Raw genomic sequence first — 15,711 nt, 5'->3', positions numbered from 1 at the left:
CTTGATAAACATTATGGTGACTCTGCACCTTCGATTGGAACAGTTTATAAGTGGTTTCAAAATTTTCGGAGTGGCCATATGGGCACAAGTGACGCTGAACGTTCTGGACGCCCTGTTGAGGTTACTACTCCAGAAATCATTGATAAAATCCATGATGTGGTGATGGATGACAGAAGAGTGAAGGTGCGTGAGATTGCTAGTGCTGTGGGCATCTCGAATGAACGGGTACATAATATTTTGCATCAACATTTGGACATGACAAAGCTATCCGCAAGATGGGTGCCGCGATTGCTCACGCTTGACCAAAATCGAAATCGTGTGAAGTGATGCAAGGACGGTTTGCAGCTGTTCCAGAAGAATCCGCAGGACTTTAAGCGTCGTTTCGTCACTGTGGATGAAACATGGATACATCACTACACTCCTGAGACCAAAGAACAATCTAAACAATGGGTTACCAAGGGGGAATCTGCGCCAAAAAAGGCGAAGACCGTTCCTTCGGCCGGAAAGATTATGGCGACTGTCTTTTGGGATTCGCAAGGAATAATCCTCATCGACTATCTGGAAAAGGGTAAAACTATTACAGGTGCATATTATTCATCGTTATTGGACCGTTTGAAAACCGAGCTGCAAGAAAAACGCCCACGATTGGCCCACAAAAAAGTCCTTTTCCATCACGACAACGCACCAGCTCACACCTCAGCAGTTGTGGTCGCAAAATTAATGGAAATAGGGTTCAAACTCCTTTCACATCCCCCCTATTCTCCAAACTTGGCTCCCTCGGACTACTATTTGTTCCCCAATATGAAGAAATGGCTGGCGGGAAAAAGATTTTATTCAAACGAGGAGGTGATTGCAGAAACGAATGGCTATTTTTCAGACTTGGACAAATCCTATTATTCGGAAGGGATCAACAAACTAGAGCAGCGTTGGACGAAGTGTATAAGCCTAAAAGGAGACTATGTTGAAAAATAAAAAAGGTTTACCCCAAAAAATTAGGTAGTTTTTATTTTTGCACGGACTTTTCAAACGACCCTCGTATTTTCATTTCATAAAACTTCAGACAAAATAACATTTCTAAAGAAAGCTAAGCAAAAAGAGATCTTTTAAATTTGAATTGCTGAAACTAATGAAGTCTTTATCAGTGAAAATATGGAACTAAGAAGGAACAAGGGAAAGGAACTAAGAAGACAGAGTAAATTAAAAAATTTATTTGGTTTAGAAACGGTAAAGTTTATGCTCGCTATCAATAAAACTTCTAGAACAGTGGTAATCAGATATGATTATGATTGTACTCGTTTTCTCAAGGAGACTTTGAAATCAAGTGTAAGTAACCCTTCAATTTCGTCGGAGGTTGAACTTTCAGGCCAAGATAGTGAAGATACAGAGCCTGTACCTTAGTAAAAGAAAGTTAAAGAAATTAAAATCAAGTGATATTCATTCTTTTTTCACCCAGAAGACTTTTTCCGCAAAATCTGATATCTGATCTATCTGTATGTTTTTGGAACATTTAAGGATATAGTACACTATTTTATTTGACACCTAGCGAAGTGCATTTATTAATAAACAGACAATCTTTATCTGTGAAATCCATCACATCTTTCATCATTCCTACGTTTCTGTCTGACTACGATTATTACTCATCTGAGGTAGTCAGAAATTATAAGAAGGGGTGAAGTAGCGGGGGACTCCTAGTTTTCATTCATAAGAGCCTATGTTCGTCTGTTAAAGTGTTACATCTTAGCTCCAGCTGGATACTTCTCTTACTGAAGATTGGAGACTCTTCGCTCATCCTCGGTTCTGTATACCTGAAGCCTGGTAAGGAAGCCGATTAACTAGTTAATAGTTTATTTCATGTGTTGTTTGATGTGTTCAGTGAATATAATGGCCTCTATAGGATCATGGGTTGCGACTTTTTAATTCAAGAGTTGGGTCTCTAAATTGTCTTGATAGTGAAATGTTCGAGGGCTCATCTATGTCGGAGCTTAGAGATTCTAATGATTTTGAATTAAATGATAGGGGTTTAAGGTTAGTGAATATCTTTGAAGATTTCGGCTTAGTGCTGTGCAATGGGAGTTCTGTTAGCGATTCACCCACAAATTATACTTATCTGTCTAAATTGGGTTGTAGTGTGATAGATCTGGTCTGATAATGTAATGGTCTGATCTGGTTTGTAATGGGTAATGTTGATTAAATAAATGATTTTTTTATTGAAAATATTTCTAATTAATCCGACCATTGTTGTATCTTAAAATAAATACACGAATTGTTAAAAAAATTAGCCTTCAAAAACGCGTATTATTAACAGAAGTATTCTAAATTTATCGCAATTTAGTTATTATCTGGAAAATAGTTCAAATATTTATTTTAATAGCAATAATGTTAATGATCTGAATGATAATTTTGATTTGACCAATCTGGATGCCATGTTATTATCTAAAGTAATCGTAAAAAAATACTGTAACCCTATGAGGATACAGAATAACAAACAGTGGTATAATAAAGATTGCCAATTACTCAAACAAAAATCGAATCTGATGATTAATGTGTATCGTAAATTTAAACTCAATACTGATTTAAATAGATATTTAAAGTTAAAGAAACAGTATAGAGCATTACTAAAAATAAAAAATTATCGTTTGCTTAACAAGTGAAATGCTCCCTTAGAAACTTAAATAATCCCTCAGGATTTTGGTCTTTTATAAATAAATTTCGCCAGAGGAAGTCGTTAAATAACGTCCCATAACATTGTTAGATGGGAGCAGTTTTATCATAACGTATGCGTAACATAACATAACTGTTGAACACCATAAATTATGGTACAAGTTGAACAGTTTTGGAATCTGTGGTGGGACCTTGTGAATTTTAATGGCCATGTACGACCAGTCTGTTATGTTGTTGTCGCAAGGTAATCAGCTTTCCTCAGAGATATCGGTTAATGAAGGAGTACTTCAGGGCGAAGTCTTGAACTTGAGTACTTTGCCTTGAACGGAGCTAAAGGTATCAGCCTAAATGTTAAAAGAGATGTAAATATACTGAGTACCTCCTGGAATTTGCCCAGTTTAATTTAAAATTGTTGGAAAAATATAGTGACTGCAATATGCTTAAAGTCAACCCTAATAAAACTTTCATAGTTCCATTTCACAAAGTGGTCGTTTGTATAATTATCGAAACTTGGTTTATAAAAATTCTCTCATTAATATTTCTAATAAAATCATTTATTTTTAAGTGCAGGACTTTCAAAATCCATTATATTAGTATGTTCGTAAATTTTTGCTAGCTTTTATAATTGTTTTGCTTTACTTTTATAATTATGTAAAAACACAAAAAATAGCCGCTCATTTCTCTCACTAATGTTTGTACCCCCCACCACGAGCCAGCCTTGGTTAGTTTTTATATTTATCATGAACAATACTTCTGCATAGACAAGAGTGGGGGTTGTATTTACTTCATAAATGGTCATCACTAATAGATACTTTTGCGTTATTAATTAAAATACTATTCGATGAAAAATCACCAGATTTTCTCAAAACCCACTAAAATGCACTATTTATATACTTGCAATTTTTTAAAGCAAACAGATTTGAAAAACTGAGCAAAACAAAGCATGCCCTAGTAAACAAGCAGCTCCTCAATTGAGACTTACATAAATAAACTTGAGGGCTAAGTAAGAATGAAATTCGTCAACGGATACCAAGACTACGTACTTCTGAAGATCTTCCCTAAGCGATACAATTAAGTGATGTAGAAATGGTATCTCCAGAGAACGAAATTTTAGTAGAGGTTGCTAGCCTTTCAGATCCTACAATAAATGGGAATGTTGTAAAGACAGACGGCGGTTAAGACGAAATTAGGTTGGCCCATTATCCTCAAGATCATTACATGCGACAATGTACATAAATATCGTGGTAACAGGTATTTTAAAGGAAATAAAAAAAAGAAAAGATAAATCAATTCAAATTAAAGAAGTACTTTCGGTTCTAGATCAGTTCTTCTCAGATCTTGCTAGTAAACTTATAACGTTTCTTGGGCAATATCATCATCAGTCTAATGATATTTGACTCACAAAATTGGTTCCAATAGGATAAAACTGTAAATTTTTTATTTGAACATAAATGATTAAAACTGCCCGGCAGAATAGTTGTAATAATATGTACTTATTGCACTTCAGATTCACCTAGTTTGCACAGATATTTCGTAATAATATATAATGGTATTCATGAGTAGTTGCTAACTTTAACTGTAGCTATGTCCATTAATTTGTTATGAAGATGAATTTAAACATTTAAAATAGTGCTTTTTTTAGGCTTGAGATTTAAAGTTCCAAAAGCTCGACCCTACACAAATCCATCACAAGCAAATCTATGTTAAAAGAAATTAAACATTTAATGCAAATTCTTAGTTGAAAGGAATTTCGACTACGTAACCTGCAAATTTCTCTTTGGAAGAAGGTCATTTGGAAGGATCGTTAGCTTTCTGACGAACCCCTGAAGAAGGTGCACTATCAGCGGATGCTACAATATGTCGCGGTGGCGTAGGTAATTGGGGCAATCCTTTTAGAATTTTATCGCATTGAGACAATCAGGTTCAAACCAATCTTGCTACACTAATAATCCTTTTTTTTTTTTTTTTTTTTTTTTTAACCTTTCTTTCAAAACAATAATGGAAAGCCACGGTATATGAAAAACTATTCTGTAAAAAATAAAATACAAAGTAGAGATAAAAGTAGTTTTGTAGTGGGAACATTGCAGTATTGAAAACAACTAAACCTTTATTAAGCTAAAAATTAAAGAAAATTTGATTGTGTGTACATATAAGTTGTGGTAAATGAAATTCGTGTGGGTTCATTCTGTAATTTTTCAAATTTCGTGGATATCAGATACAGTATCCTTAGCATGAGCTCTTAGTCATTTATAAATCACACTAAATTCTGTAGTTGATTAATACAAGAGATAAAGTAGGGTCAAAAAAATTGTATTCTGATATCACTGTATTGCTCTATTAAAATCTCACAGATTATTAACTATTGAAATTTTTACATAGAAATAATTGATTAAATTCTGTGACTGAACTATCTGTTTATAACTATAAAATTAAGATAACGGAACTAAATGACACAAGAGGTCGCGTATAGCTATGACCAACAAACCGGAATACAATTCTTCCGTATAAGTAATGTATGTGAACTATTCTAGTATAAATTTCTGGGGTATATATTTAAGTGCCGATTTAAAAATTGAATCTCAAGTAGAGCACTAATAGTTTTGCGTTGAACTAGTATAAGGATGTCAATTCCTAAAAGAGTATATTAATTTGTATAATAGTTTTGGTTTATAATAGAAGAGGTACTCTACGTTTATACTACATGTACTTTTGTTTGAATTGTGTATGTTTGTAGTTTAATTATTTTTCTGCCTTCTGTAGTTTTGTAAATGCCGAAATAGATTTTATAGTTTTAGTCTCAAGCTTTTCTATACAAACTGATCTAGTCCTCATTCCCGTTTACATTTTCATTAATATCAAGTGGAGAATTACTAGAGGCAAAATCAATTTTAATTGGTATTTTAATTGGTTAACTGGTATTAACTAGAAATTAATAGTACCGCCTTAGAACTACGTAGGCTTGCTAAGAATGAAATCAGTAAAGGGAAGTATTGCTTTGAACTCTGAAGGTATGTCAGTCCTTAAATGTAGACAAATATCTGCATTGCTTTAAACCACTGTAGAAGTATAACTCATGTAGTACGACGTATTTTTTAAACAAACTGATCACCATTTTAGTATATATATCATAGTTCGTATTAAACAAGGATTAAAAAAAAATACTTGAAGAGAAGTAATACTTTCTTTTTAAACTAACACTGTGCCTGTGTACTTACGTTCTGATGTCACACTTAACACTAACAGAGTCAAAATTAGTTCTCTCATTGCCTCTTGACAGAAATTTTGAGAACCTAAAACTAAAAACTTAAATAGTTAAATTTACGAGCGCTGGACTCTTGATATGCACTAGAGGAGCACTAGCGTTCAACTGAGATCTGTTTGCTCAGTCCTCGAGTTATCTGGTAACTGGTTCTATCACAGAACCGTTTCTGTATTATTCATTTATAATTAAACCAGAGAATTCACATTACTTTCTCAGGCTGCAATTTAAGAAGTTAAATTTTCTTCAAACTTTATTCTTTTAATAAATTTACTAGAATGCAAGAAAAATATATACGAGTTCATCCTACACTTCAAAAATGATATGCCTACACAGTTTCAAAGCTTATTGCTGGCATATAATGTAATGGCTTATACTTTATTATTATCTATAACTTAAACCCACTTACGAGTCAATAATAACCGAGCCCTCTATATGAGCTACATTTAAAGATGAACAATCTAAATATCACACCATCGATATTTGTTTATCACGTGAAAACTTGCCTTGCCACGGAAAAGAAGGAAAGCAAGAGTTATAAGGTTGTTGAAGGATAAGATCAAAATTTAATTCGCCTATTGCAGAGCGCATTAGGTGTGAAGTATGTTGCCTCTCCTTCATTATCCAAAGACTCATTTGTCAGCCAAAACGCGTTCTAGTTTTTAAAGCCAGATTTTACACCCTCGCAGTATCCCTTTTGGCACTTTTTAGTAACTTTTTTTTTAGCCGTTTTCATTTTTATCTATGGTTATTTGTTTGGAATGTTAAAAAACACCACTAAGAAAGAAATAATAACTGGGCTAAACTGACGTGGAACGCTTCTCGAAAGCTCGCCGACTGCTTGCAAATGATGGTTTTAGGTTGGGATTCTCACGCCGAATGTACCTAAAAGTTCTCTGGTTGTGGCATGCTAGGATCATCACCTTAGCTTGTGTTCAGAAGTCCTGAATCTATGTTAAAAAATAATCGGATGCACTTCAAAATTAGTTTTGTCATTAAAAGTAACAAAAACTTTCGACGGACTGCTTTAGAAGTTAACATAGCCACCATGCATCAGCAGTTACATCAATTATACTACTGATTGACTATTCGGGTACGATCGGATACATTTTAAAATATTTACATGCATACATTGTTATTTATACTACTTATAATGTTCTCTTATTACCAAAACCAAATTCTCGAGTAGTCGTTTTCTTGTTCGCTCATTAACTTCTGAGCTACTCCATTCGTCAATTTCCAGCCTAATTCCCAGGATCGAGGTTACTCTAGGCCAAACTTACTTTCTTGGCTCTTGTCAATCTATAAAATCTAAACTTTTGAATTCCTCTTTTTCTTTTCTTTCGACTTAAGCTTGGTGCAGATTCGTAATTGAATATTTTTCAACCAGTCAGAAGCGAGCATTGGCACTATGACCAGGAAAATTCCTAGCTGCCTTTAGGTATTACAAGTATTGCGGCTTGGCTGTTTTCCGCCAGTCACAAAAAGTTTTAATAAGTCCTCAGCCAGACCAGGTGAGTGGGATGGGATACTAGTACTCTAATTTCCTTTACACAAACGTATATTTCAAGAAAATTTCAATATTTACAATACTTACAGGTACACTGATTAAGGTAAAATTATTAAAAATTAGACAATTCAACTAGACATAGAAGATAGGCATGTGTGTATGTAGCAGTGTCCCCAATCGCTAGCGCCGCCGGTCGCCTACTTTAATTTTTGTGATCTTTACCTTTTAGGGTTAAATTCAAGCAAAGTTTGATTTTATCTTTATTAGTATCATTGAATGTTCACAATTGTTTACTATTTCCTGGTTACACTTCCCCTCCTTCAGGTGTATGAGACCTCTCACGCGCCTTAGAAGGTCTGAGACCAGTAGGCCATCCATCTGGGGTCTACACCGTATAGGTGTATAGTTATTGGACGCTCTCTGTCCAACGATGCTAAGGACCTTCGTACTTTGGAGGCCAGTTTATTGTAAAAAGCTCCTGCCGACAGAGGGTGTGCGCGTCTTAGAACTAGATCTCCTATGTAGTAATTGGCATCTCGTCGACGTAAATTAAGTTTGTTTTGCCGAAGTCTTAAAAAGTTTTCAGTCCGCCACCTGCCTAAGTTCCTTTAATTTTAGTAAGTGCCGCGACCAGATACAAGTATCGTGGGAGGACTGGTGTTCTCTCACCCTGGATGAAACTGATAAAGGTATCTGATGTTAGGTATGCGCCAAGACAATCTTGGATAAATACCAACTTGCTCAAGTTAGGTGGAGGATAAACGTCGGGTTTGCTTAAAGCGTACACCTTGCGGTAATCGATGCAGAAGCGTTACTTCCCATTGGATTTCTTTACCAACGCAATCGGACTGGCCCTTGAACTGGACTAGCTCGATGTTCTCTTGCAACATGCAATCAACCTCCTGGTTTATTGGTATCACGGTGACACTGAATACGCACGCTGCTTGATTGGGCGATGGTTACCAACACTATTACGAGTATGTGCTTTGATACGTTAGTCCTATTGAGCCATTCACCATTGCTAATTCTTGTAATAAGCTTTCCAGTTGTTTTGCTTCCTAAAGTTCTAACTGCTTTATTCCAGCAATCTCTGGATGTGGGTGAGGCTTTCCGCAGAAAGACAAAGAACTTGGTGGTTGGTACTTGAACCACCTCTGACTGGCCAATAAAATCATTCATCATCCCCATTAAAAATGGAATGGTCAGGCTAGGCAACAGTGTACGATGCAATCATACTTGGCGTCCGTTAAGGCAGGCTACAAAGACTGGCTTCCGATATTTTAAACGGAGTTGCTTTGGACATTCGAGATAGCGACGGCCTGTCTTTAGACAATTCCGGCGAAGTGACCACTAGAGAAAGATTAGAACTATTTTCTGTGATCGGAGAGACGGATGATGATTTCTTGCGATTTTTTGGAGTCCTCTCCTTGTTCTCGCTGCCCTTGTCTCGATTCGTTTTAATCTTCCTTTTAGGTGCGGGATCATCATCAGCAACAATACAGGTGTTCCGAGGAGATCTGCTGCTGCTCTAAGGAGAGCTGTATGCCGCCTCAGGGATAATGCTTCTACCCTTACTAGGTGGAGACCGGAAGATCTTTCCACGTTTCTCTATCCTGTCCCACTCCTGACCGAGCTCAACAATACAAATCGTACATCGTGGACACCAATTCTGAATTAGGAGGACGAATCAATCTCTTAAAAAATGTTCTTATGTTGATGGAAAAGTCTAAAACATTCTCCTGTTCACCTTATGTTTCTATTTATTCCCTCTTATAGTGGAATACTATGCCTTTGAATAACACCATTTTTTTTTATTATGGTAAATAAGTTTAGAATGTAAGCAATCACTGTTTTAAAATAAAATAAAGGTCCTGATTCTATTTTAAACATTTTTGGAACTTAAAATTTCGCTAAGATATGGTCTAAATTTAATTACAAAGTTAATTTAAATATTTTATTAATCACTAATAAAGAAAATAAATAATCAATTGAAACAAACAAAGTATTTCGGAAATAAATAATTCATTATTAATTCTAATTTGTACCTAATTACTTAATTAATAGATTTATTTATTTCACACTACTTACAGATATTTATACAATTTGTTTTAAGCGTAATTTTCGTGCACATGGGCCAGTTAAGTTGGGCGCCATATTTTTATGTCCCGGTTGCTATTGAGGATGGGAGAAGTATACAAATGTCTGCGATGGATAGAGACTAGGCGGAAGATTAAGATATTTAGGGATCTTGAATCTCTTGCCAATTCTAAATTCAGCAAGTTTTATAATCTCTCAATGGTGATGGACGCCGGCCCACAGAGGTATTTTCTCAGTGGAGTGCACTTTAAAGTATCTCGATTATTTATTCAGATTAGATTAGCTGGGGTACATATAATGAGGCTATCGGCAGGGGGGAAACATCATAATATTTTGACCGACCGCGAGTGTTCCTTCTGCAGCCTGGGTGCGACGGAGGATCTGGGGCATCTGTTAGTTAGTTGCCCAAGGTATGCTGCCGTTAGGAAGGAGTTTCAGATCCCTGCGGTGCTGAGCGAGAATGACGCCATTAGAGAATTTGTTAATGTACGTGGTGATACAGATATGTACAGAGTTTTCAATTTTATAGGTAAACAGTAGTTTACCATTACATAGTAATGTTTGAGAGAAAAGTAAACTATTCATGTGAAGTATATTCCAGTGTAATATTATGTAATTTCTCTTTAATTTTTGTATTTTCTTTTTTTGTATTACTACTCTTGTAACCAGCATGGCTGTATTACAATAAACAAATAAATAAAAAAAAATAAATTAAGATATTTAAAAAAAAACCGCGAATGTATATCACTTCACTCTAAGGTAACACGCAGGGCGATAATGTGGCTCGACAGGATCACTGCAACAGCACCCTCAGTGTCCAACTTTTCAACTTAATACATTTTCAAATCTGGCCGATAAAATCTACTAGAAGAAGGAATTTAGAGGGACAGCATTGAAAACTGTGGTCCAGCCTCTCAGAAATGCCTTTGCCACCACCCACATTTAACCGACAGGTGAAATGGTAGCTGTTAACAAGCACTATTTCGAGCATTCCTTTTGAAATATTTTTTTATGATTGGAGTTATCAACAGCCCCACTTGTTCTTTTTACCAGTAGGATAAAGTAGACGCTTAACAGTTGCGACGATATGTGGGTTTGGTAGATACGCCTATAACTCAGACTGACATTCGCCAAACTTTGGCGAAATTATATTGGCAAAAAAAAAAAGGAAAAAAAAGCAACCGTATGATATTGCCCTTGATTGAATTTTCGTCTTAATGTAATAGAAGAAAATTAATAATAAGGTAAGATGTTTGTATAGCATGTAAAAGATACATTCGAGATCAGCAAAAATAAATAAATAAACGCACCAAAATTTCGATAAAGAAATAGTTACCGTAATAATTAAAATTGTAATAAAATATCTACAAAAAATCCTGTTCCAATTTTCATTTAAAAAAATAATTCTTACAAACAGTATTATTTAATTTATAATTATTAATATTTTGAGGAAAAAAAAATTTAAATCCTTAAAGCAATCTTTTTTTTTTTTTTTTTTTACAGAATTTCATGTCTTTTTATACTGTCCTTAATAAAAGAATTTAATTGGAAAGGCATTAAATTTCACAAATAACAATAAATGATAAGACGAGAGGAAATTTTGTCTTCAAATTTGTACAGTTTCTATTCAGTTCATAAACCTTCTATATCGCAAAAATTTTATTTGTTTTATGGTACAGATATGAGATGGTTACAAAAGGAACTTTTAAGTTTCCCTCTCATGAAACAAAGCCGTCTAATTATATCTTCACAACAAAAATTCAACAACTGCAGATTTTCAAGTTGCTTCCGGAACTTCTTTTGGATTACTGCGACAGATCAAGGAGATCCTGCGGCCTTTAGTTATTTTCTTGCCCTTGAACACGGAGATCTCATTTGGTAATATTTCATGCGTAAAATTGTATCTCACGAAATCTCTACAATCAGAGAATTAATAATAAAATAATATAGTCAAATATGAAGATGCAAGCCCACAACTATCTCATCGCAAAATTTAAATTACATAATTAATATAATGTATACTACACTGAGATGGGGGATATTAGAACCAAGTTAAAAGTTTACTTCAATATTAAGTTGCATAAATCTGTATATTGTTCTGACATAGGGCAGTTTAGAGGCAAGCTGAAGTTACCTTTAATATTAAGTACGTGTAGATCTGTTTATTGTTCTGACACGGGGCAGTTTAAAGGTAAACTGGTAACTCTCACAATATATAGGTGGTATGCAGCAGAGTCTCACCTCATTATGTACAAAGATCGTCTACTAACTAATATATCCACAGACATTTGGTCTTTTTCACTGATCAGTCGCATTATGGAGTCAGTGAGTAGACTCAGGCCTGCTATCGTCCGGCCGCAGAACTGCAAACAGAAAAGAAGTGTTCGTTGTACTTAAATGTCAATTTTAAAGGGAAAATCAAGTAGATTGCAGTGACTATACGACCGGCAAAGTCTTTGACAGAATTAGTATTTCCACGAACTTCCACCTGGCTATATATACATAAATATATAAATAGACCTATATATAATGTACCGTATCCTTGGGAGTCCATTGGAAATAACAGTAGTAGTGTAGCAACACTGAGAAGAGTCATTCAACTGCTACTCACCCTTACACTATCCACATGAGGCTTAATGTAGCCATTTTCCGCTAAATCCAACACATGCACCGCGCTCATATAGTCGCTATCGTCTATGAATGCACATTTACGCACTTTCTCAAATATTGCACAATTTCTTTCGGACCATTTTTCACTCTCAAATTCTCTAAAGCCATGGATAGCCTGGAATGCAAATAAATGCAATTAGATTTATCTAGCTACACCCAAATTAATCAATTTTTTGTTGAGTGATAAGGGCAACTACAACCTTGTCTCAAAACTCAAGCCCAAGCCCAAGCCATCTGTAGTATATGTAATGGAGGTATAAATGGTATAAAAGTAACTCCTTTTTTATTCGTCGTACCATAATTTTTTTTAGCTTAATACAAGCTTTGTATAATGGAACAAAAAGATATACGCCTCATTTGTGGATTTTAGTTTGGTATTTATTGTCCAGCCATCCAGTTTTTACAATTAACAAATATATAAGTAATTGCCCTCAAACTCAATTGCCACCACAGACCAATATTCTTCCCTGCTCAACCGATTAATTAGGGTGTTTCTACTAAAATATTCAATTCATTAAATGCCGATTGGGTAATACACAGGCTATGACCAGTGTTAAATTAGTCCGGTAATACAGTTGTATAAGGGTTGATCGTCAAAAACTGGAGGAAAAAGGGTTATGTGGAAAAAAACACAACTTTTGTGTTAAAAGTCATGAAAATATTGTTCACAGGGCAATGTAAAAGTACTCAGAAACCCCCAATCAGTAAGAGATATCTGTACAGAAAAATGGGGAAAAAATTTAAACAAAACATTTAGCTTTTTCGAACTGTTTTAACTGGTTGACATTGCGAGTTAAAGTATGAGTGAAATTTGGGTACTTGCTGATTTGTGTATCTTTTGTCGTTTAATCAACCCTTATTCTTGACTTTTTGAATTTTAAGTTTTCGTTAATGAGATTTTTGTCTCCAGGGACTGCACACCAGTTACTACTCGTGCGGTTATGCCCACCGAACACAAGGGCAAGCCGCAAACCCGCCGGTTGAAAATGCTAATCTTGGCCCCGGTGTCCACTAAAAATTGGTACCTCCTTGCTGAGCCAAACTGACCTCTTTATGATGTTCCTGCCACTCCTCCGGCATGCAGCATCATTTATTAATCACAATGATCACAGCCAGAAAGACGATATTGTGGCCATCCTCCTTAACCTTGTATCCAAGCTCTGGTTTAAGCCAGCCCAGTGTACTTCTGTACCATTAGAATAACACTACGCCATTTTTTCCAACACTAACTACTTAAGACTTACACTAACATTATACCGCCTCTCAAAATCGTTATTTTCTCGTCACTTGTTTTGTTTTACTTCTCAAGCAATTTAAAACATTTCGATCTGGGAAGATAAAAAAGATGTCAGTGATTTCGGAAAAATTAAGTACTTAAAAACTACCTACTACAAACTTAAATAAATTAAAGAATGTTTTAAAGCGAATTCGCTATCTTCAAAAATCCAGCACAAACTAGGTATAATTTTGATATTTTTTTTAAACAAGGATCATATATACATTATCAAGAACCCAACCTTTTAAACACCTCAATTCAATAAATGTACAGATCGACCACACACATAATGTTTTAGAGACAGTCTCGTTAAATTAGTTATCTTAGGAGCTTAAAAATAAATGTACTTACGTTATCCCAGTGGTCGTATTCATATCTCATCCTACGCATTTTTGGTGTTATTTCATCAATTAAACCCAACTCTTCATGTTCATCAATGAATTTTGGATAAATGAAAAAATTCTTTAAAAATAAAATTTTCAACTGATTATCATAGTTAGAATGGAATCTGTAATTCGTCAACAGATTTTTATCTATTGAACAGTATCTTCTGAAAACCGGGTACATTGCATTCTTCCTTGAAGCAATTATATTTCAGTGGAGGTTATAATCTGGGTATATGTATGCTAAGAAGGAGAAGGTTGTTAGAAGGTTAATTACTATTTAAATACAAAATCTGGTATGAAAAGCCTACATGACTTTCTCTTATTTCAGTTATCATAATTTAGTCATAATATTCTCTGAGGATTTTCAGCAAATTCGGAATTTATACATGTTTAATTCACTGTATCAATATATTGGCAGCATTTTAAAAGGAAGCCCAAATACCTTCTTTAAATAAACTGATAAGTTCCCACTTTGGCCTTATGCTTGGAATTTTAGCATTCTCATATAGTCCTCTTTAATTATACAAGTAGTAGGTTCTAACATATAGGATCAAATAAAGTATATCTTTAAAGGACCGTCTACCTTACCCCCTCACTCAGAAGTCCTCTTAATCGAATTTTCTTGGCAGAATGTTTCAAATAAATATTGTAAGTATAAAGAAAGTAACTTTTTTTCCAGTGAGATTTAACATCCCACAACCAAATTAGGTGTCGCGGACAAAAAGCGGAAGCTCATACTTAACTACTAAGATTTTTCAATGGCAAAACTGGGTATCTCCCATTTACTGGCCTGCACCGTTAACACTTCACCAAACCCGCCCCGTAGATCCAGATGAATGCAATACGTACACTGATTGTAAAGGAAATCTTCACGGCTGTTTTTGAGAAAAAACGAAAGAAAAAATGCATCAATGAAGTGGGATTGTAGATGAGAAATTGCTTTGCAAAGTTATTAGGCGTCCACATATACAACACAGGTCATTTTCTAAAAATCATTTGTTGGACTGAGAAAACCTCAAAACGGTTATTTCCATTAAAAACTCAATTTCAAAACTTTAACACGTTTTCAATACTTTTGTTTACTGAGAGTAAGAGTCAATAAAAAGAATTTGAATACAGACAACTGAGCACTAAAGTATCTCAGAACAATGTTGAGAATATATTATGGATAAATGGAGAGTGAGCGAAATATTCTATGAGACATATTGAACTGTTCCCTCTCAACTTTTAGAGCGTTTCTTACAGATCTTCATCAAAGGCAGCTGCTTGTACTTCAGCCATCCGGCCCCTCAATATTTACAATTATATGTACTTGTGGCTGTGAGACAGAGTTGCAACGTAAACATCAAAATTATAATTATTATAACCAAACTTATGTTAAACTATTACCTCTAAGGGTTATTGTCAATTCACCAAAACCAAAGATCATAAAAAAGAGAACCATAAAGCATTTCGGCTTTCGCCTAAGTTAGCCACGAAACAATTCCTACAGAGCCTGTGGCCTTCTTTTAAGGAGCACTTTAGATTGAGAAATGTACATTTAGCCTAAGCTTGAGAATGGATAGCTTGTAAGTAGTTTACATGGCTGAGTTCGACTCTTCGGAGTATAAAATCTTTCGCCTACAAACTTCAATCAGGAGCTCTTCACTAGGCTTCTACATCTAAGCGAAACTAGTGGGTGCCACAAAATGAAGTGAATCCATAAAAAATAAAAGAGTTTCTTACGCGAAGGGAAGTATAAAAGGGCTGCACCAAAGCAAATGCTTGGAAAATAATTACCTTATTTTGTCTTCAACATTCAGACTTTACCAGACATTCTCTGTTTATGCTCTGAATCATTATTCACTTTTAG

At 35.0% G+C, this 15,711-nt stretch overlaps 2 protein-coding genes across 5 annotated transcripts in view; both read right to left on the bottom strand.

Moving 5' to 3' along the window:
• The window catches only part of Tsp (Thrombospondin), a 36,791-nt gene extending 30,740 nt beyond the window's left edge, over positions 1–6,051 (bottom strand). The window contains exon 1 of the mRNA XM_074138089.1: positions 5,877–6,051. Within this exon, the coding sequence (XP_073994190.1) occupies positions 5,877–5,925 (49 nt within the window). The 5' untranslated portion in view covers positions 5,926–6,051. The remainder of the gene's footprint in view (positions 1–5,876) is intronic.
• Positions 6,052–9,370: 3,319 nt separating this feature from the next.
• LOC141459249 (alpha-ketoglutarate-dependent dioxygenase alkB homolog 7, mitochondrial) lies at positions 9,371–14,131 on the bottom strand. Of its 4 annotated transcripts, XM_074138088.1 has the most exons (5): positions 13,825–13,962; positions 13,245–13,525; positions 12,139–12,312; positions 11,769–11,890; positions 9,371–11,443 (listed from the first exon to the last, which is right to left on the bottom strand). In XM_074138088.1, exons 2-5 carry the CDS (start codon positions 13,275–13,277, stop codon positions 11,305–11,307), a joined length of 468 nt encoding a protein of 155 aa, XP_073994189.1. In that variant the 5' UTR covers positions 13,278–13,525; positions 13,825–13,962; the 3' UTR covers positions 9,371–11,304. The 4 variants fall into 4 exon arrangements, 3 of the variants coding, with proteins under 3 accessions (XP_073994189.1, XP_073994186.1, XP_073994188.1); XR_012461430.1 differs by lacking the exon at positions 13,245–13,525 and having other exon boundaries at positions 11,662–11,890; positions 13,825–14,120; XM_074138085.1 differs by lacking the exon at positions 13,245–13,525 and having other exon boundaries at positions 13,825–14,119.
• Between the last annotated feature and the right edge of the window lie 1,580 nt (positions 14,132–15,711).

The sequence above is a fragment of the Rhodnius prolixus genome, unplaced genomic scaffold, assembly GCF_049639745.1.
Source record: "Rhodnius prolixus isolate KJV_2025 unplaced genomic scaffold, Rpr scaffold_11, whole genome shotgun sequence".
Taxonomy (NCBI): domain Eukaryota; kingdom Metazoa; phylum Arthropoda; class Insecta; order Hemiptera; family Reduviidae; genus Rhodnius; species Rhodnius prolixus.
This window is presented reverse-complemented; position numbering and strand designations above follow the sequence as displayed.